General features: G+C 36.5%; 1 protein-coding gene and 1 pseudogene across 1 annotated transcript; both read right to left on the bottom strand.

Moving 5' to 3' along the window:
* Positions 1 to 2484: 2484 nt before the first annotated feature.
* On the bottom strand, positions 2485 to 3171 carry LOC110542513 (olfactory receptor 5AL1-like; annotated as a pseudogene).
* A 12683-nt stretch (positions 3172 to 15854) lies between these two features.
* On the bottom strand, positions 15855 to 16851 carry LOC110542514 (olfactory receptor 4C15-like). The gene is made up of 2 exons (XM_060374695.1): positions 16486 to 16851; positions 15855 to 16190 (listed from the first exon to the last, which is right to left on the bottom strand). The coding sequence occupies exons 1-2, from the start codon at positions 16849 to 16851 to the stop codon at positions 15855 to 15857; spliced, it is 702 nt and encodes a 233-aa protein (XP_060230678.1).
* Between the last annotated feature and the right edge of the window lie 4147 nt (positions 16852 to 20998).

The following is a 20998-nucleotide window of genomic DNA, read 5'->3' as shown; positions in this document are numbered from 1 at the left end:
TTTTGGGCAGTATGCATGGAATCTTATGTAAGAAGTGGGAAATAGTAAGATCTGGAGAGGACAGGAACTCCACAAGGAGAAATTTGAACACAGGGGTCTTCCCAGAAACTCATACTCCAACCAAGTACCATGCATGGAGATAACCTAGAACCCCTGCACAGATGTAGCCCATGGCAGTTTAGTGTCTAAGTGGGTTCCATAGTAATGGGAAGAGGGATTGCCTCTGACATAATCTGATTTGCCTGCTCTTTGATCACATCCCCCTGAGGGGGGAACAACCTTACCAGGCCACAGAAGATGACAATGTAGTCACTCCTGATGAGATCTGATAGACTAAGATCATAAGGAAGGAGAGGAGGACCTCCCCTATCAGTTTACTTGGGAAGGGCATGCGTGAAGAAGGGGGACAGAGGGTAGGATTGGAAGGGGAGGAGGGATGGGCTTATGAGGAGATACAAAGCGAATAAAGTGTAATTAATAAAAAATAAATAATTAATTAAAAACAAACAAACAAGCAGACAAAAAAAAAAAACAAAACAAAACAAACAAACAGAAAAAAAAAAAAAACATCCCAGTGCCAAATGGTTTCAGTTCACAATTCTACCAGACTTTCGAGGAAGAGCTAACACCAATACTCTTCAAAATGTTCCACAAAATAAATACAAATGGAACACTACCAAACTCATTTTATGAAGCCATGGTCACCTTGATACCTGAACCTCACAAAGATCCAAAAAAAGAAAGAGAATTTCAGGCCAGTCTCCCTCATGAACATTGATGCACCAATACTCACCAAAATACTCACAAATTGAATCCAAGAACACATCAAAGATATCATACATGAGGAGTCAGTAAGCTTCATTCCAGGTGTGCAGGCATGGTTGAATACACAGAAATCCATCAACATAAGTCACCATATGAACAAACTGTGTTGTTGGTTTTCTGTTCAGGAAGTTGTCTCCCAGGCCAACGAGTTCAAGGCTCTTCCCCACCTTTTTCTTCTAACAGATTTAGTATGTCTGATTTTATGTTAAGGTCTTTGGATTTTAGTTTTGTGCAGGTTGATAAATAAGGATCTATTAGCATTTTTCTACATGTAGACATCCACTAAACCACACGAAGACCCAACAAAAAATGAGAACATCAGACCTACATCTCTTATGAACACTGATGTAAAAATACTCAATAAAATACTTGCAAACTGAATCCCAGAACTCATCAAAGATATCATCTAACATGATCAAGTAGGCTTCATCCCAGTCATGAAGGTGTAGTTCAATATATGGAAATTCATCAATGTAATCCACCATATAAACAAACTGAAGGAGAAAAACCACATGATTACCTCCTTAGATGGCAAAAAAAAAAAAGCATTTGACAAAATCTAACACCGATTTTATTTAAAGTCTTGGAGAGATCAGGTACAGAAGTCACTTCCATAAACACAGTAAAGACAATATACAGCATACCTATAGCCAACATCAAACTAAATGGAGAGAAACTTAAATCAATCCCACTGAAATCAGGGACAAGTCAAGGCAACCCACTCTCTCCATAACTCTTCAACATAGTGCATGAAATCCTAGCTTCAAGTCCAGCTTCAAGTACTAGAGCAATAAGACGACTAAAGGAGATCAAGGATATATAAATCAGAAAGGAAGAAATCAAAGTATCACTATTTGCAAATGCTATGAGACTATACATGAGAGATTCCAAAAATTCAACCAAAGAACTCCTTCATCTGATAAACACCTGCAGCAAATTGGTAGGATACAAAATTAACTCAAAAAAAAAAAGACTTCCTATATACAAAAGACAAAAGGGCAGAGAAAGAAATTAGGGACACAACACCCTTCTCAATTGTCACTAATAACAAAAAGTAGTACTTTCGTGTGACTCTAACCAAGTAAGTGAAAGACCTGTTCAAAAAAATTTTCAAGTCTTTGAAGAAGATATCAGAAGATGGAAAGATCTCCCGTGCTCATGGATCAGTAAGATTAACATAGTGAAAATGAACATCCTGCCAAAAGCAATCTACAGATTCAGTGCAATTCTCATCAAAATACCAACACAGTTCTTTACAGACCTTGAAAGAACAATTCTCAACTTCATATGGAAAAAAAAAAAAAAAACAACAACAAAACAGAATTTCCAAAACAATCCAGCACAACAACAGATTGTTTGAGGGTATCTCCATCCCTGATCTCAAGCTGTGTTACATAGCAATAGTAATAAAAACTGCATGGTACTGGCACAGAAAGAGAATGGTGGATCAATGGAATTGAATAAAAAACCTAGAAATAGACCCATACACCTACAGATACTTGATTTTTTTTTACAAAAAAGCCAAAAACATACAATGGAAAAAAGCTGCATCTTCAACAAATGGTGCTGGTCTAACTGGATGTCTCTATGTAGAAAAATGCAAAATTATCAATATTTATCACCCTCACTTCTTTTCATTTCTTCCCTGGTCCTTCTCTTTTAAACAGAATGAATCATCAGGATGGCAAAGACAATGTGGACATAAGAAATGACCACAATCACCAGGGAGCAAAAGTTGTTGACTCCAGCAATGATTAGAAACATCAGCTCTTGGACATGAGTGTCAGAACAGGCCAGAGCAACAAAGTGATCATCATCATGGTAGAAGTAGTTGACCACATTGGAGCCACAGAAAGACATGGGGAAGTTTGCCACAGCCTGTGCAAGCCCCACTGAGAATCCATAAATGTATGTGCTGGTGATCATTTGAAGACGGAGATTTCCTAGACATAAGGACCGAATACAGGAGAGGGTTCCAGATGGCCATATACTCATCATAAGACATGATTGACAACATATAGAGTTCACAAACAACAGATGTGATGAAACAGAACAATTGAGTGGCACATGTATGGAAGTTTATGCTTCTGAATTCTGAAAGAAAATTTACAATTTTGTTTTTGGTAACTTAGGGTATACAGAAATCATGAAAAACTAAGAGACAAAGTACATGGGTGTGTGAAACTGAGGACTGACTTGGATTAAAATAGTCATTACTATATTACCCATGACAGTAATTTAATAGATGAACAGAAACACAACAGAGTGGATGACCTGAAGTTCTGGGTCATCTGTTGGCCTCACAAGGAAGAACTCAAATACTACTGAACTGTTCCCTTCAGCCATAGAATGTGTAAATGCTTAATACTAAGGAGCACTCCCAGTACACATTCCAAATTATTGCTTCTGTTGGCTATAATCACATAAAGGTGGCAAGCTAATTCTGATTGGCTGATTTTATGTTGAACATATTCTGAGGAATATCTTCACATTGTGTCATCTTTTTTTTCAGTTTTCTTTTTTTAATTAAATTTCATCTTTTATATTAATTGTAGTTTGTTCACATAGTATAGCAAATCATTTTTCCTGTATAGAAATTCCAAAGTGTAAATCTTTAGGGATTCTTTTTTTTTTTTTTTTTTTGGTGTAATGGTATTTTATAGTTTTGTGTGAGTATCCTGTCTGTATATTATTTCTTTCATTGTAAGAGAAAAGTGACAACACTTGAATACATTACATTGTTGTAATTATATGGAAATTTTCTGGAAGTTTCCAGTCCTTCCTCAGTAATATTTTACAGATACAAAATTTAAAATATTGGCTTCAGAAAAGCATATATGAAAGACTCACAACAGATTTTGAGCTAATTGTATATGTATCATATACTCAGGAAAAATTTTAAATGGAAAACTATTTTGTATATCTAGTTTTCTCAGGTTTGCTTTAACTATTATACAGAATTTTCAAATAAATGGATTATATATATCATATATGTGTTTGTATGTATATACCATACATATGATGATGTATGTGTATTCGTATATATTTACACAGTGTGTGTCATTGCCATTTTAAAATTTATTTAAGGTTGTTGGAAAAATAGAAAAAGAAAAAATATTAATATGTGCCTCATTTGCCTGAATACAAAGCAGCTACTAGGAACAGCTTTAATAAACTTTTAATGTAGAAGCAGATTCCCCACTCTTTCAAGTGAGACAGAAAGTCAAACAGGATAGATATCACAAGTAGGAGTTAAAGAGGAACTGAACATTAGCCTTCCAAAGAGGGTCTCTGAAAGACCCTACCTACCAGGGTATAGAAAGAGATACCTAGACTCATAGCTAAACTTTGGGCAGAGTGCCAGAAAACTTATGGAAGATGATAGAGAGAGAAAGATCTGAAGGGACAGGAACTCCCCAAGGAGAACAACAGAACCAAAAAAGCCTGGATCTATGAGGGCCAGCAGAGACCAATACTCCAACCAAGGACTATGCATCAAGAGGACCTAAACCCCCTACTCAGAGGAAGCACATGGGCTCCTCAGTTTCCATGTAGGTTCTCTAGTAAGGGGTATAGGAGCTGTATCTAACATGAACTCAATGGCCAGCACTTTATTCACCTCCCCCTAGGGGCTGCAGCCATGCCAGGCCACACAGGAAGATGATGCAGCTAGTCTTGATGAGACCTGATAAACTAGGGTCAGATAGAAGGAGAGAAAGCTATCCCCCATCAGGGGATTAAGGGAATTATAGGGGGAGAAGAGGGAGGGTGTGTGTGACTGAGAGGAGATGAGGGAGGGGGCTGCAACAAGGATACAAAGTGAATAAATTTCAATAAATAAATAAATTTTTAATAAATAAAAGTAAAACAAAACAGAACTAATAAAACAACAGTTTATTCAAATCACCACTCCCCTTTACTAAAAATAAATAAGTATAGTTGTGCATGTCTGTAACCCCAGCACTAGGAAGCAGAAGTAGGAATATCCAAGGATATTTGGCTAGTGAAGACAGCAGATGCAATAGAAAAGGGAAAAAAATGGTGAACTTGTGTTCCTGTAAGAGACCCTGCCTCAAAGTCATAACAGGGATAGAGACAGACAAAGACATCTGATAGCCTGCTTGCCTTTTGAATGAATGTTCATTAAAGGACTGTATAATTACACTTATTTGCATGCGAAACACACATACACACATACAACACATAAAGCTTAGGGTTTGCAAATTTCTTGACTAGATTATTGTGAAAAAGAGTCATGACATCTAGACTCTACAACCCCAACTTGTAGTTGATGAAAAATAGTTTCTTTTATGAGGCAGTAACTACACTCTCACCCCAAGGTTGCCAGAGTAAGGGCAGTTTATGAGTTTCTACTTGCTGGGTGCCATATAAGTCAAATTTAATTCTCTATCATATTAAAAATTCCCAGTCTGAAACTTAATATGCAGAAGTCTCCTGTAGTCTTGCTGCAGACCAGCCCAACCAGGGGTCCCCAACCACAGGGAAATCAGAGATTTGGATTTTTAGGTTAGACACAGGTAGGTGAATTGACAGACAGACGTGCACACCAGGGAGTGTTTTGAATCTGCTGGGCTTTACTGAAGTCAAGCCAACACTTTTATAGTGAATACATATAGAAGCACCTGAAGTTGACATATTTCCTGGAACATTTACAAAGTTTGTATTTTAACTTAAAGGCAATCTGGTAACAGGCAGTTTCTACAAAAAATCTTGGCCTAAAAGCCTTTTAAGCAGAGCAAGAATAGAACTAGTGACTATTTACGCAGCGTAATTGCTGCTAATTTAGTGAGTAGAGGGCCAGGGGCTGTTAAACTTGTGGTTTGTTTACATAGTTTATTGTTATTAGCTAGGGGCTGTTAATAGTCCTCCAAGCTAAGTCAGCTAAAGATTTACAATTCTCCCTAGAGATAAGCATCAGGAGGAATTCCTCCTGTTTGTCTTGCTAAGGATTTACAATCTTCCCTAGAGATAAGATGCTTGAGCTAGCCTGTCCATAAAACTCATAGTATAATATAAAACTCTCTGACCTCCTATGTTTGCCTATCTTCTTTCTGCCTCACCATAAACATCTGTGTAAAGCTCTTACTCTTTTATTACCTACAATGTTTGGATTTTCTACAAGCAATTTCTGATGCTGAATCTGATTTATTACCTCTTCTAAAATTTTATTTTCCTTTCGCTCTTATTTGCTAAGCTTTTAGTAATCTATCAGAAATGTGTTTCCTTGAATAGTTAATTGTGCTGTTCCAAGAATCATAGAGAAACAGCAAGAAAGCTCATCAATCCAACCCTGAAACTGAGTAAGCGTGGGACTCTCAGAATCTTTTTTGGCTTAGGTGGCCATGTTAGGGTTCTTGTCAGTGACCTCCAGGGAGCTTATTTATGAAGAAAACATATCTCCTGTCTAGTAGCACAATCTATTGATATGCTACACTGATGACACTGGAGAGGGTGTAGCAAGTCTTTTCATAATTGTAACTACATGAAATGACAAACTTTTTCTTCAGTGTTCTGGAATATTCTATCATGTCCTTGCTAATTCTGACCTCTAGTGTTTATCTCTTTTTTTTTATGTTTTTGTGGGGTTTTTGTGTGTGTGTGTTTTGTTTATCTCTTTTAATTTTCACATTTTTAGTACTTTTACTGGTATTCGGTATAACATGCCTAACTTTGTCTATCATATTAACAACTTCTATAATTAATTTTTTTAGGGTTGAAAAGTTGGTTTGGCTTATGGTTCCAGGGTCCCATCCACCATGATGGGGAAGACAAAAAAACATCAGAAGCTTAGGGTAGTAGGAAGCACTGTATTGACAATTAACAATAGAGAGATGAATGTTGTTGTTCAGCTCATTTTGTTGTTTATTCAGTTTGGGACTCTGGCCCATGCAATGTGTTTCTCAGAGTTAGTAGAAGTCTTTTCTCTGAAAACAGCCACTTACACAAACACAGAGGCACATTTCAATGGTGTAACTATGTTGAGGCAACCTATGTCACTACAAATATAGCAGACACCAAAGGGGGTACCTGGATCCAACACTTGTGAAATTGATTTGAACTCAGAAAAGAAGGCTGGGTAAACATCCACTAGGCATCACAGTAGCAGGAAACATGAAGTTTGTGAGCGCTTAATGAGAGCCATCTACAGTTATGCTATAGCATAGAGCACTGAACAGTTGTAACCAAGCTAGGCAGCTCAGACAGACACCTATAAGGGAAATAAGCCTTACATGCCTTTCCAACATAGATGGATTCAACCTGACAAATGTCTTTTATATGCCTCCTCCTCTAATAGAATTTTTTTGTATGTTTCACGAATCTGTGACAAGATCAATATTTTGATTAATCCTAGTAAAAACAATCATTCCTCTGGAGACTGATCAAAGTGACCATTTTCTTTAATGGATTTATTTAGAACTCTTTCTTTTGTAACTATTTTTAACTTTCCTATACATCTCTCCTTTCTTCAAACCTTCAGACAGTCTTTAAATCCTCTTATGGAGTACATACAATAACCCAGTTCCCCTTTGAAAAAAAATGCATTTCAGTCTAGCAATTTCACATCATTCTAACTTGTCATGCAAGTACTGTCTTTATATTTTATATGCTAAGAAACTATACTCTTCCATTGCTGATGGGAGTGTAAACTTGTACAGCCACTGTGGAAATCAATCTGTTGCTTTCTCAGAACACAGGGCATAGTGTTACCTCAAGACACATGTATACCTCTCCTGGGTATATACCCAAAAGGCATTCCACCATACAATATGGACACTTGCTCAAGTAGCAGCTTTATTTTCAATAGTCAGAAACTGTAAACAAGGATACTTGCTCAACTATGTTCACAGTGCTTTATTAGTAATAGCCAGACTCTGAGAACAACCCTAGATGTCCCTCAACAGAAGAACGGATAAAGAAACAATGGTATATTTACACAATGGCATATTACTCAGCTATTAAAAATAAAGAAATCATTGGTATAGAAACAGAAATGTTGATCAATGGAACGGAATAGAAGACCCAGAAATAAACCCACACACCTATGAATACTTGATTTTTGACAAAGAAACCAAAACCATTCAACGGAAAAAATACAGCATCTTCAACAAATTGTGCTAGTCTAACTGGATGTATAGATGCAGAAAAATGACAATAGATCCATATTTATCACCCTGCATAATACTAAAGTCCAAGTGGATCAAAGATCTCAATATAAAACCAGAAACACTAAATTGGTTAGAAGAAAAAGTGGGGAAGAACCTAGAACTCACTGGCACAAGAAACAACTTCCTGAACAGAACACCATCAGCACAGGCTCTAAGAGCAACAATCAATAAATGGGACCTCGTGAAACTGAAATCTTCTGTAAAGCAAAGGACACTGTTGTCAGAACAAAACGAAAGCCTACAAATTGGAAAAGGATCTGCACCAACCGTCCATCTGACAGAGGGCTGATATCCGGAATATATAAAGAACTAAAGAAGTTAAAAAGCAATAACTCAAGTAATCTAATTAAAAAATGGGGAGCAGAGCTAAACAGAGAATTCTCTGTAGAAGAATATAGAATGGCAGAGAAACACCTAAAGAGATGCTCAACATCCTTAGCCATTAGGGAGATGAAAATCAAAACGACCCTGAGATTTCACCTTACACCCATCAGAATGGCTAAATTCAAAAACTCAAGTGACAACACATGCTGGAATGGTTGTGGAGAAAGGGGAACCATCCTCCACTATTAGTGGGAATTGAAACTTGTACAACCACTTTGGAAATCAATCTGGCACTTTCTTAGCTTTCTCAGACAATCAGGAATACTGCTTCCTCAAGACCTAGCTATACCACTCCTAGGTATATAACCAAAAGATGCTCAAGTACACAAGGACATTTGTTCAACCATGCTTGTAGCAGCTTTATTCCTAATAGCTAAATCCTGGAAACAACCCAGATGTCCATCAACAGAGGAATGGATACAGAAATTGTGGTGCTTTTACACAATGAATTGCTAATTAGCAATTAAAAACAAGTAAATCATGAATTTTGCAGTCAAATGGTGGGATCTAGAAAAGATCATCCTGAGTGAGGTATAACAGGAGCAGAAAGACGCACATGGTATATACTCACTTATAAATGGGTACTAGACCTATAAGATAGGATCTGTACACCTAAAGAAGATAAACAAGAAAGAGGACCAGGGATAAGATGATCAGTCCTTACCTAGAAAGACAAAGGGGATCGACATTGGAAGTATGAGAAAACAAATAACAGGACAGGAGCCTACCACAGAGGGCATCTGAAAGACTCTAACTAGCAGTGTATTAAAGCAGATGCTGACACTAATAACACAACCTTCAGCAGAGCGCAGGAAATCATGTGAAAGAAAGGAAAGTTAGTATGACCTAGAGGGGACAGTTGCTCCACAAGACCAAATATATCTGGGCACAGAGGGTCTTCTATGAGACTGTTTCTCCAACAAAGGACCATGCATGGATATAACCTAGAACCCCTGCTCAGATGTAGCCCATGGTAGCTCAGTATCCAAGTGGGTTTTCTAGTATTGGGGACAAAGATTATTTCTGACATGAACTCATTGACTGGCTCATTGATCCTCGCCCACCCCCACCCCGAGAGGGAGGAGCAGCCTTGCTAGGCCACAGAGGACATTGCAGGAGTCCTGAAGATACCTGATAGACTAGGGTCAGATGGAAGGGGAGGAGGACCTCCCCTATCAGTGGACTTGCAAGAGGGCAGGGAGATGAGGGAGGAAGGGTGGGATTGGGAGGGAAAGAGGGAGGGGGCTACGGCTTGGATACAAGTGAATGACCTGTGACTAAAATAAAAAATAAAAAATAAAAACAAAGAAATCATGAAACTTGCAGGAAAATTGATGGAACTAGAAAACATTGTCCCGAGTGAGGTAACCCAGACACAGAAAGACACCCATGGTATACTCACTTATAAGTGGATATTACCCATGTAGTAGAAGATAAGATCATTCATATATTAAAAATAAAGTTAAAAATAATAATAACCATTCTGGAATATTGTAAATGTTGAATGCCCTCATAATAGAGTACAATATTCTTCATGTTGTACTGTAGGTGACAATATCCATTTAGAAAATGTACTTAGAAGTTTGAGGACATTTGTTGGGTTTTCTTTTCCACATAATGTTTAAACATTCTGATATGTATGTCAAGGCTGTTTAAGGATGATAAGAACTGTCTCAATGAGTTCACCACACTTAACAACAACACTAACAACATTTCACTTCAGCTTGAAAAATGGAAATCATTTTGGATATGTTTCACTTTTTATTTATTACATTTTGATTATTTCAAAAAATATTATATCATCCTGTCAGGAAACATTTGGTTACTGTAAACCGCACAACCATAAGCATTTTAAAGTATGTATCTTATGAACGCAGTTCATAGACTGCAATACATGGCAACATGCAACTGTCTAAGGTGACATCACACATTCTACATGGAGTCAAAGAAATTTTGTCTGTGGGTCAGAAAGAAAAAGGGTTGGGTTATTTATAAACAAGCTGGGAAACTTGTATACTCTGAGGAAATGATTGATTTAATGAATTAATTTTTGTTGTTCTAAATAGGAAAACAGATGAATTAAAAAAAAACATAAGCATCTTGAGATTATATTTGCAGACCTGTTTTGTTTATTTCAAAACAACTGTATTATCCTGTCAGAAAATATTTGGTTACTATAAACAGCACAACCATATTCATTTTAAATATCAAATGGTCCAGCTTTTATCATTTTGAAAGAAAAATATTTTTATACATTTTAATTACAATTAATTCACTTTGTATCCCAGCTATAGGTTACTCCCTTTACCCCTCCCAATCCCACCCTTCTTCCTACTTCTCCTTTCATGACCCATCTCCAGAACAAATATAGGGGAGGTTCTCCTCCCCATCCATCTGACCATAGCAGGTCTCAATGCAGGATTGGCTGCATTGTTTTCCTGTGTGGCCTGGTAAGAATGCCCCCTCAGGGAGAGGTGACCAAAGAGCCAGTGACTGAGTTCATGTCTGAGACACCCCTGTTCTCCTTACTAGGGAACCCACTTGGAGACTGAGCTGCCATGGTTTACATCTGCCATGGTTTACATGCTATCTCCATGCATGATCCTGGGTTGGAGTATCAGTCTCAGAAAAGACACCAGGCACAGATATTCTGGTTCTGTTGGTCTCCTTGTGGAGCTCCTGTTCCTTCCAGGTTTTTCTATCTCCCCCTCCTTTCGTAAGATTCCCTGCACTCTGCCCAAAGTTTGGCTATGAGTCTCAGTATCTTCTTCGATATTCTTCTGGGTAAAATCTTTCAGAGGCCCCCTGTGGTAGGCTTCTGTTCTGTTCCCTGTTTTCTCCCTCTTCCAATGTCTATATTGTTTGCCTTTCTGAATGAGAATTGAGCATCTTTTTTCAGGATCCTCGTTTTTGCTTAGCTTCTTTGCAGTTTTATACATGTAGACATCGAGTAGAGCAGCACCATTTGTTGAAGATGTCTTTTTTTTTTTTTTTTTTTTTTGGTTTTATGGCTTTGGTATCTTTTTCAAAATCAGGTGTCCATAGGTGTTTCAGTTTATTTTTGTGCCTTCCATTCCTCTCCATTGATTCACCACTCAGTTTCTATTCCAGTACCATGCAGTTTTTCTATGCCAGTACCATGCAGCTTGAGATCAGGAACTGAGATACCTCCAGAAGATCTTTAATTCTAGAGGATTGTTTTAGTTATTCTGGGATTCTTTTTATTGAATATGAATTTGAGTATTTTTCTTCCAAGGTCTGTAAAAATGGTGTTGGTAATTTGATGGAAATTGCATTGAATCTGTAGATTAATTTTGGTAAAATGTCCATTTTCACTGTGTCAATCCTACTGAGCCATGAGTATGGGAGTTTCTTATACTCTTAAAAGCATACATTAATTACTGATGACTTACCTAGGCTACTTACTAGAAGCATGAAATGAATCATTTAAAGCATTCTTCTTCTTTTTTTTCCTATAATGTCACCTTGAAACATAAAACAGATGAGTCTTCCTAACCATCTCTTTAAAAAAAAACTGTGCTAATGTCATATTCTGCCTACAAATTCCCTTATATTTGAGAGGCATTTTTAAAGTTGTATTAGGGGCTCCCTAAGAAATTATTTTCATTGAATGTCATTATTTAGAAATAGCTAATTTACAGATAGTCAGAAATGGATAGGTATATACCAGTTATTTCTCAATGCTATTATTTATCTAACTTATAAATTGTGTTCAGGTATTGCTCATGATGATGCATTCTTCAAATCAATCCTAAGCAAAGAAACCTCAGAGTGCAATCTTCTGCTTTGAGTGTGTGCAGCAGCAAAGGTACAACATTTCCACAGAGATGCCTGGCACACTGTGGTCAATATCTTCTTCCAACATGGTCTCTTGGTCTCCAAGGCTGATTCAATGTTTCCATTGTTTGGAAAAATTGCTGCCAAAACCATTTGTACACTAACAGACACTGTTGTTTATCAACTCCCCAATGATGACTTCTTGTAGCCAATAGATTTTAGCAAGAAGCTTCAAGAATTAGGCTACTGAAAATGACTCCTGCAAACAGGGCCTGATTCCCCAAATATAATATAGGATTTTCTGAGCTCATTATGCCGGCATTCTTCTATGATATTTTTGTCTTTAGTGTCCTGTCCGGTCAGGCTCTGTCATTAATTCAGTTTACCTCTTTCCTTCCTGTTCATGAATCAATCTTAACTCTGTTTTTATAATTACAGCTTCATGAGATGGCTTTTTTCCCTTCCTCTCTTTCTGAATGTACCACATCTCCACCTCATTGAAAACCTATGTGTTGCTAGGAAGTTCTTACATTTATATTCAAGGCATCTGTGAACATGTTGTGATTTGTACACACTGCTTTTTTAAATCTTGAGTTCTTATTGAAGTTCTTTAAATAGAGATGTCCTAAATCTTAGCCTCAGCCAATTTTTAAACTTGACTTCAACATTTGAGAGGTGAAATTGTAATGCCTTCATGACCTTTATTTTTTATACCTCTGTCCTTCAACACAACTGACAATGTTATTATCATTCCCAGGCTTCACAATGGCACTATTACTACTATTCATATATTAGATTTGTTGTCAATCTATAAATATGTATTTTCCAATATTAATGAACAACCTGCATGTAACTGGAATGTAGACTTCATTTTTCTATTTTTGTCAATGTCATTTTATATTAGGCATTAGCCAGATTATATTATTAAAACAAGAATAGTAATAATAACTGTTTTCCAACATTTAAGCATAATCAAAACAAATATAACTGTACCTGACAGTGGATCAAATCAGGGTCAAACCTGAACAAGGTCATAAGCAAAAAGAAATTGTACAAACTTCCTCTTCTTCAGTTTTAAATTAATACCATGTTGAGAAACAATGGAATACTGTTTTATGCTCCTGGTCCAAACTAATTAATGAAAGGTCCTACAGAGAACTATAATAGCATAGTGCTATTGGTTTGTTTTAAAGTTTTGATCACAAGTGTCCTGACAGTCGCCTGTACTGAAGGTTAGTCATCACCCTATGACACTAATGGGAAATGACAGAACTTTTAGAAGATAAGTCTATGCTGTACAAGGAAGTTGCTTCATATATTTGTACTCTTGAAGGAAATGTTGGTCTGTCTCTCTTTTTCCAGGTTTCAAGAATTTAATAAACCCTTTTAACTCCTTCTATTAATGCTTTCAATGTAATTTAGTGTTCTGCTACATGCCCAAAGCAACATAGCCAAGGAAATATGAAATGAAACCTGTAAAACTATGAAACAATGTAAACTTTTCTTACATTGTTGTTTATGTTGGACATTTTGTCAATGTAATGCAAATTTTACTGACATATGTAGTTATCCATATATGTGTGTATAATGTGCGTGTGTGTGTATACATATACATATGCATGTGTGGACACATACAGTTCCTTCAGGGATATAAAATTTATACGTTAATATTACTTTGTTTTACTTTTGGTGAAGAAGGAGAGCCTTTAAAAGGGGACTATTATTTCTCAAATACTATTATATAAAAATGTTTTCAGGGTAGACCACAGAAAATAAAAAGACCAAAGATAAGTATTGGTTCATTTTCTGATTCTACTACATAAACAAATAAAAGAAGTACATCACATGATCATCTCATTAGCTTAAAAAAAAGCCTGTGACAAAATTCGAAACCCTCTAAGATAAAAGTCCTAGAGCAATTAGGGATATAACAGATATACCTAAAAATAGTAAAGGTGTTGGGACAGGTAGAGGGAGGGAACCACAGGGGGGATACAAAGTGAATAAAGTGTAATTAAGAAAGAATTAAAAAACAGGCATAATAATAACAACAACAATAATAATAATAATAATAATAATAATAATAATAAAGGTAGTCTCTGAGATTCCATCTAACACTCACCAGAATGTCTAAAATAAAATCATGGATTATTATGAGAGACTATACAGAGGGGGAAGAGGACAAATTTATAAAAGCCAGTACTTGATTTTAAATGCATGTGCATTTTAGATATAAAACTGTATCTATCACTATAGTCTGGCTCAAATGAGGTTTTGTTCTTTTGTTTTACTTTTATTTTAAAATGTGAGTTTAAAGAATCATAAAGCAATTGAACAAAAAATGTTTTTTTTATTTGTACTCATAAATAAATGAGCTTATCAAGAGCAAAAATCATTGTATATAGTGAAAAGACATCAATAATTCAACCCTGTAATGAGGAAGAAAGATGATAAATCATATAAATGGAGTGGTAAGCTCTATTAGGTTCCCTGTGGTTTTGTTACAAATAGGGATATATGTAATGCACATGCATGCTTCAAGTGATTGTTTGGAACCCAGTCACAACACCCCATGAATTCTCCCTTCCAAATATTGGGGAAATGTTATGCCACAAAATGTACTCTTTTACTTTGAACTGGCATGAAAGATTAAGGAAAGAATGGAATGGATTTTTCAGTATTGTTCCTACATTACATGATTAATTAGCATTTAATCACTGTTGATATAACAGGAGGAATTAGCCTTTATTTCAAAAGACACATTTACTTCAGAAACCACATGACCAGCTGATACTTACTGAAACTCAGCTAAGGGGTTGATTTGTAATATGTGGCTGAATTGAAAAGTCATTGTATTGACATTACTTCCAATATAATTGTTTTCATTTCCATAGTCAAAAAAACTAAAATCACAAAGAAAATTGAAATGGCCTTTACTTTGAAAATCAACTTTTTGTGTTTTGATGGTCTGGTTACCTTTTCACATGGTAATGTAGAAAGTCAGGTCAATCCATTTCCTTATGTTGCTAGGGTAAGATTTGCTCAAATGTTCTCTTTCTTGTTATTTGAATAAGTCTAATCACTGCTGATTTCCTTATGGAATCTTCCCCAGTCCATTCTTATACTAAATCAATATGAAAAAAGCATTTCAACTGTCACCAGAGGAACATACACAATTGATTTAATCAAATTACATCTCTCAAGAAATTCAACACTATATATCTGTTGGTGATAAGCTCACACTGCATGCTGGCATCATATGACACAGGAACATGTACAACAGAGGTTCTGTGACTGTTGTCCTGACTCTGTGTCCTGAACCCTGGTTATTTCCTGGAGTCGCTTAAATTCATAAAATGTTTTGACCTCATGCACAGGGTGGAGTAAATAGTAAATAACTAGATACACAAATTCTCTTTCCATTTCTTAAATTACTACAGTATAAGCAAGCACAAATTTGAAGCCCCTTTAGTAAACATTTGAAAAGAATGAGTTGTCAGCCAAGAATTGGTACTCAATATGAACATAACATTTCTGACCCTTTTAGGATGTTTTGCTAGTGACAGAGATGACTTGTTCAATAAAAAGGAAAATGCAGAATCTTTTTTATCAAAATCATTTTGGGCTCTTTACTGATATCTTTCTATCTCTCACTTTCCATTAGTAATCTCCATGGATCCCTTCCAAACTTTCTTCATTGCATTTTTTTTTTGTATCCTTATTCCTAAAAGCATAAATGAAAGGATTGAGCAAAGGAGTTGGAATGGTGTAAAATATTGCCACAAATTTATCAAAAGAGAAAGCAGATGATGAGCTTTCATATATAAATATACATGGGACAAAGAACAAAATCACAATGGCAATGTGGGCCCCAAAGGTGAATAGAGCTTTCCATTGCCCTTCAGAACTGTGAGATTTCAGAGAGCACAGGATGACACCATAGGATACAAACAAAACAGAGAAGATTATTATGCAGGTAGACCCACTGTTAGCAACCTGCAAAAGGCCAAAGATATGTGTATCAGTGCAGCCAAGTTCCAGTAATGGGAACAAATCACACATGAAATGATCAAAGACATTGGGTAACTGCAAATTGAAAATAATTTGTATGATAGAATGTAAGAAAACTTCTGTACATGCTACCCCCATCAGTATGCCACACACTTTCCAGTTCATGACAGAAGAGCAGGGCAAGGGCTTACAAACTGGGTAACTGCAAATTGAAAATAATTTGTATGACAGAATGTAAGAAAACTTCTGTACATGCTACCCCCATCAGTATGCCACACACCTTCCAGTTCACGACGGAAGAGCAGGGCAAGGGCTTACAAACTGCTACGTAGTGGTCATAGACCACGGTTGTCAAAACAATCACTTCTACTGCTTCAAGGAAGTGTTCAGCAAAGAGCTGCATCATGCATCCTTCAAAGGAGATAGTTTTCCTGTCATATAACGAGTCCACAACCATCTCTGGTGTGGTGACAGAAGAGAAGAATTCATCCAATAGAGACAAGAATGCCAAGAAGAAGTACATGGGGCAGTCTATCAGTTCTGGACTACAGACAATGGTCACCACAATTATCACATTGTCTTTAACAGTTGCAATGTAGACAAACAAAAATGCAATAAAAATATTTTCAGTTTCATTAGATCCCATTTGTTGACTGTTGAGTCTGTGCTGTTGGTGTTCTGTTCAGGAAGTTATCTCGTGGGCCAATGAGTTCAAGGCTCTTCCCCAATTTTCATCTAACAGATTTACGGTGTCTGGTTTTATGTTGAGGTCTTTGATCGACTTGGATTTTAGCTTTGTGCAGGGTGATAAATGTGGATCTATTTGCATTTCTCCACATGTAGACATCCAGTTAGACCAGCAAAATTTGTTGAAGATGCTGTCTTTTTTCCATTGTATTGTTTTAGCATCTTTGTAAAAAATTAAGTATCCGTATGTGTGTGGCTTTGTTTCTGGGTCTTCTATTTGATTCCATTAATCTATCATTCTATTTCTATGCCAGTACCATGCAGTTTTTAGTACTATTGCTTTGTAGTACAGCTTGAGATCAGGGATCTCAAGATACCTCCAGATGATCTGTTGTAGTACAGGATCATTTTGGCAACTTTGGGTTTTTTGTTTTTCCATAGGAAGTTGAGAATTGTTCTTTCAAGTTTTGTAAAGAATTCTGTTGGAATTTTGATTGGAATTGCATGGAATCTGTAGATTGCTTTTGGCAAGATGGCCATTTTCACTATGTTAATCCTACCGACCCATGAGAATGGGAGATCTTTCCATTTTCTGATATCATCTTCAATTTCTTTCTTCAGAGACTTGGGGTTTTTCCAAAGAGGTCTTTCACTTGCTTGGTTAGAGTAACACCAAGAAACATTATGTTATTTGTGGATATCATGAAAGGTGTAATTTCCTTAATTTCTTTCTCATCCCTTTTGTCTTTCATATACAGGAGGACTACTGAGTTTTTTTTTTTTAAGTTAGTTTTTTATACAGCCAGTTTGCTGAAGGCAAAGGAGTTCTCTGGTTGAAGTTTTGGGGTCACTCATGTATACTATCATATAGTATGCAAATCAAGAAATGGGACATCATGAAACTGAAAAGCTTCTGTAAAGCAAAGGACACTATCATCAGAACAAAACAACTGCCTACAGACTGGGAAAGGATCTTCACCAACCCTATATCTTACAGAAGCCAAATATCCAGAATATATAAAGAACTCAAGAAGTTAAAAAAAAATAATCCAATTAAAAAATGGGTTGCAGAGCTAAACATATAGAGGAATATCAAATAGCAGAGAAACACTGAAAGAAATGCTCAATGACATTAGTCATCAGAGAAATGCAAAACAAAACAACCCTGAGATTTCACCTTACACCCATTAGAATAGCTAAGGTCAAAAGTCAAGTAACAACACATGGTGAAGAGGATGTGGAAAAAGGGGAATCCTCCTCCATTCCTGGTGGGAATGTAAACTTGTACCACTTTGGAAATTAATCTGGCACTTTCTCAGACAATTAGGAATAGTGCTTCTTCAAGATCTAGCTTTACCACCCCTAGGCATATATCCAAATTATGCTCAAGTACACAACAAGGACTTTGCTCAACCATGTTCATAGAAGCTTTATTCAATACAGCAAGAAACAGGAAACAACACAGATGTCCCTCAGTTGAGGAATGGATACAGAAATTGTAATACATTTAAACAATAGAATATTGCTCAGCCATTAAAAACAAGGAAATCATGAAATTTGCAGGCAAAGGGTGGGATCTAGAAAAGATCATCCTGAGTGAGGTATCCAAGAAGCAGAAAGACACACATAGTATATACTTACTTATAAGTTAATATTAGACATATAACATAGGATAAACATACCAAAATCTGTACACCTAAAGAAGTTAAGCAAGCAGGAGGACCCTGGGTAAGCTGATCAATCCTCACTCAGAATGACAAACAGGATGGACATTGGAAGAAGGAGAAAACAGGAAACAGGACAGGAGCTTACCACCGAGGGCCTCTGAAAGACTCTACACAGCGGTGTACCAAAGCAGATGCTGAGACTCATAACCAAACTTTGGGCAGAGTGCAGGGAATCCTGTGAAAGAAGGGTAAAAATTGTTAAGACCTGGAGGATTCAGGAGCTCCTTAAGGAGAACAACAGAACCATTGTATCTTGGCACAGGGGTCTTTTCTGAGAGTGATACTCCAACCAAGGAACATTCATGAATATAACCTAGAACCCCTGCTCAATTGTAGCCCGTGGCAGCTCAGTATCTGTATTAAGGGGAACAGGGACTATCTCTGACATGAGCTCAGTGGTGGGATCTTTGACCACCACACCCCTGAGGAAGGAGCAGCCTTTCCAGGCCACAGAGGAGGACAATGCAGCCAATCCTAATGACACCTGATAAGGTATGGTCAGATGGAAGGGCAACAGGATCTCCTCTATCAGTGGACTTGGAGAGAGGCATGGGAGGAGATGAGGGAGGGAGACTGAGATTTGAGGAAATGCAGGAGGGGGCTACAGCTGGGATACATAGTGAATAAACTCTAATTAATATAAAAAATAAAAATTTAATAAAAAAATAAAATAAAACTATTTTCTGGACTTTAGGATTCTGTGAATGTCCAAGGAATATGAACTCTGTAACAAAACTCTGGGTTTTGCATAATTTCGGCAAAAGTTTTGAAGCAACTTAGTTTATGTAAATCTGTAAGTATTAGAAAAATGTTTCTAATAAATGACTGTTATCAAAAATTTGTGGTAGTAAATAATATTTTGTTGAGTGGGAATGAATAAACTAATGTTTTGCCCAACACATATTCATACAATGAACAATAGTGAATTTCTAGTGTGTGCATGTGTGTGTATGTGAGTGTATTCATGTGTTTGTTCATTTCTAGAGAAACAAATAGACAGATAGATGATATGCATATACATAGGCTGATAGGTGACAGGTATATTGTTAGATAGATAGATAGATAGATAGATAGATAGATAGATAGATAGATAGACTGAATGGTAAGTAGAGGTCAGAAATTATAAAGAAAGATTACAGTATGAGTTGGAAGGGAGAGGGACATAAGTAAGGGAGTAATATGAGAAAAGTGTACAAATATATATTTGTTTTTAACAAAAAGTTTATTTCTTTCACCAGTATTCAGAAATCATGCTGGCTATTTTACTCCACAAAGCATCCACATGTGTTTGGTCCTTGAATTTTTGACTTGTTTTCTCTAGTGGCTTCCTTAAGAAGAATAACAGAACAAAAACAAAAACAAAAAACAAACAAACAAAAAACACTGTGAAACCATTTACATATTACACGTACTGAGAAGACACTTTGTATTAACCATTTTTCTAACCTTCTTGGAATAAGTTACATATAAATAGTTTTCAATGTCTGATCAGAACACTTACCTACCAACAGAAGAAAGACAAAATATACTGTTGAATGCAATTTAAAAACCCTCTTTATATTTCAAAATTTCTTGAACATCCTGAGGTTATTTGGAATGCTGGACTGTTAATTTATTTTTTTATTTCTTTCCATGTTTTAATTTTTATTAATTACAATTTGTTCACTCTGTATCCCCCCCCGTGACCCCTTCCATCCTCCCCTCCCAATCCCACACTTCCTCCCCCTTCTCCACACATGCCCCTCTCCAAGTCCACTGATAGGGAGGTCTTCCTCTCCTTCCTTCTGATCCTAGTCTCTCAGGTCTCATCAGGAGTAGTTGCACTGTCTTCCTCGGTGGCCTTTTAAGGTTGCTCCCCCTCAGGGGGAGGTGATCAAAGACTTAATTTATTCTTAAAAACTATAAAGACCTACAGGAAATGTTTGTCTCAAGGTGTCGAGTTTTCTTTTTAATTCATCCTTTTAAACTGTGACCAGAACACAATTTAATACCTGTTGTCATGGTAAGTGAAAGAATACAAGTTAAGCAACTGCTCAGAACTTAGGTAACAAGGAGCAGTGAGTTTATTATTTCTATTTTCTTGTTGAAAATCTTAGTAAGTGGAGTTAAATTAAAATAACAAAAGATGCTTAACACTCTATTTTAACACAGATTCTTTGGTTCAAAAGTACAAGAGCTTTGCTTCTTGGATGAACAGAGAAGGAAAGAAATCCATCTTTTCAGACAAGAAGTACAAAGTAGTGGTTGTCTTTCCGCACTCTACTTCCATATATAAAAGTAAAAACATTTTATTACTTTGCTAATTCGTGACTGAGATATCTTGACCAAGCTAACAGAAGAAATGGTTGCGAATTAGAAGTCAGTGCTCCAATCAGCCTC

The sequence above is a fragment of the Meriones unguiculatus genome, chromosome X (assembly GCF_030254825.1).
Source record: "Meriones unguiculatus strain TT.TT164.6M chromosome X, Bangor_MerUng_6.1, whole genome shotgun sequence".
NCBI lineage: Eukaryota > Metazoa > Chordata > Mammalia > Rodentia > Muridae > Meriones > Meriones unguiculatus.
The sequence above is the reverse complement of the archived record's forward strand: the minus strand, read 5'-3'. Positions and strand labels throughout refer to the sequence as shown.

Bases quoted from the DNA above. Each gene is read 5' to 3' on its own strand.
- LOC110542514 (XM_060374695.1), bottom strand. From the start codon at position 16,851: ATGGGATCTAATGAAACTGAAAATATTTTTATTGCATTTTTGTTTGTC. The intron at 16,191-16,485 runs GTGTGTGGCATA...GGCCTTTTGCAG, and splicing joins CTTCCGTCGTGAACTGGAAG to GTTGCTAACAGTGGGTCTAC.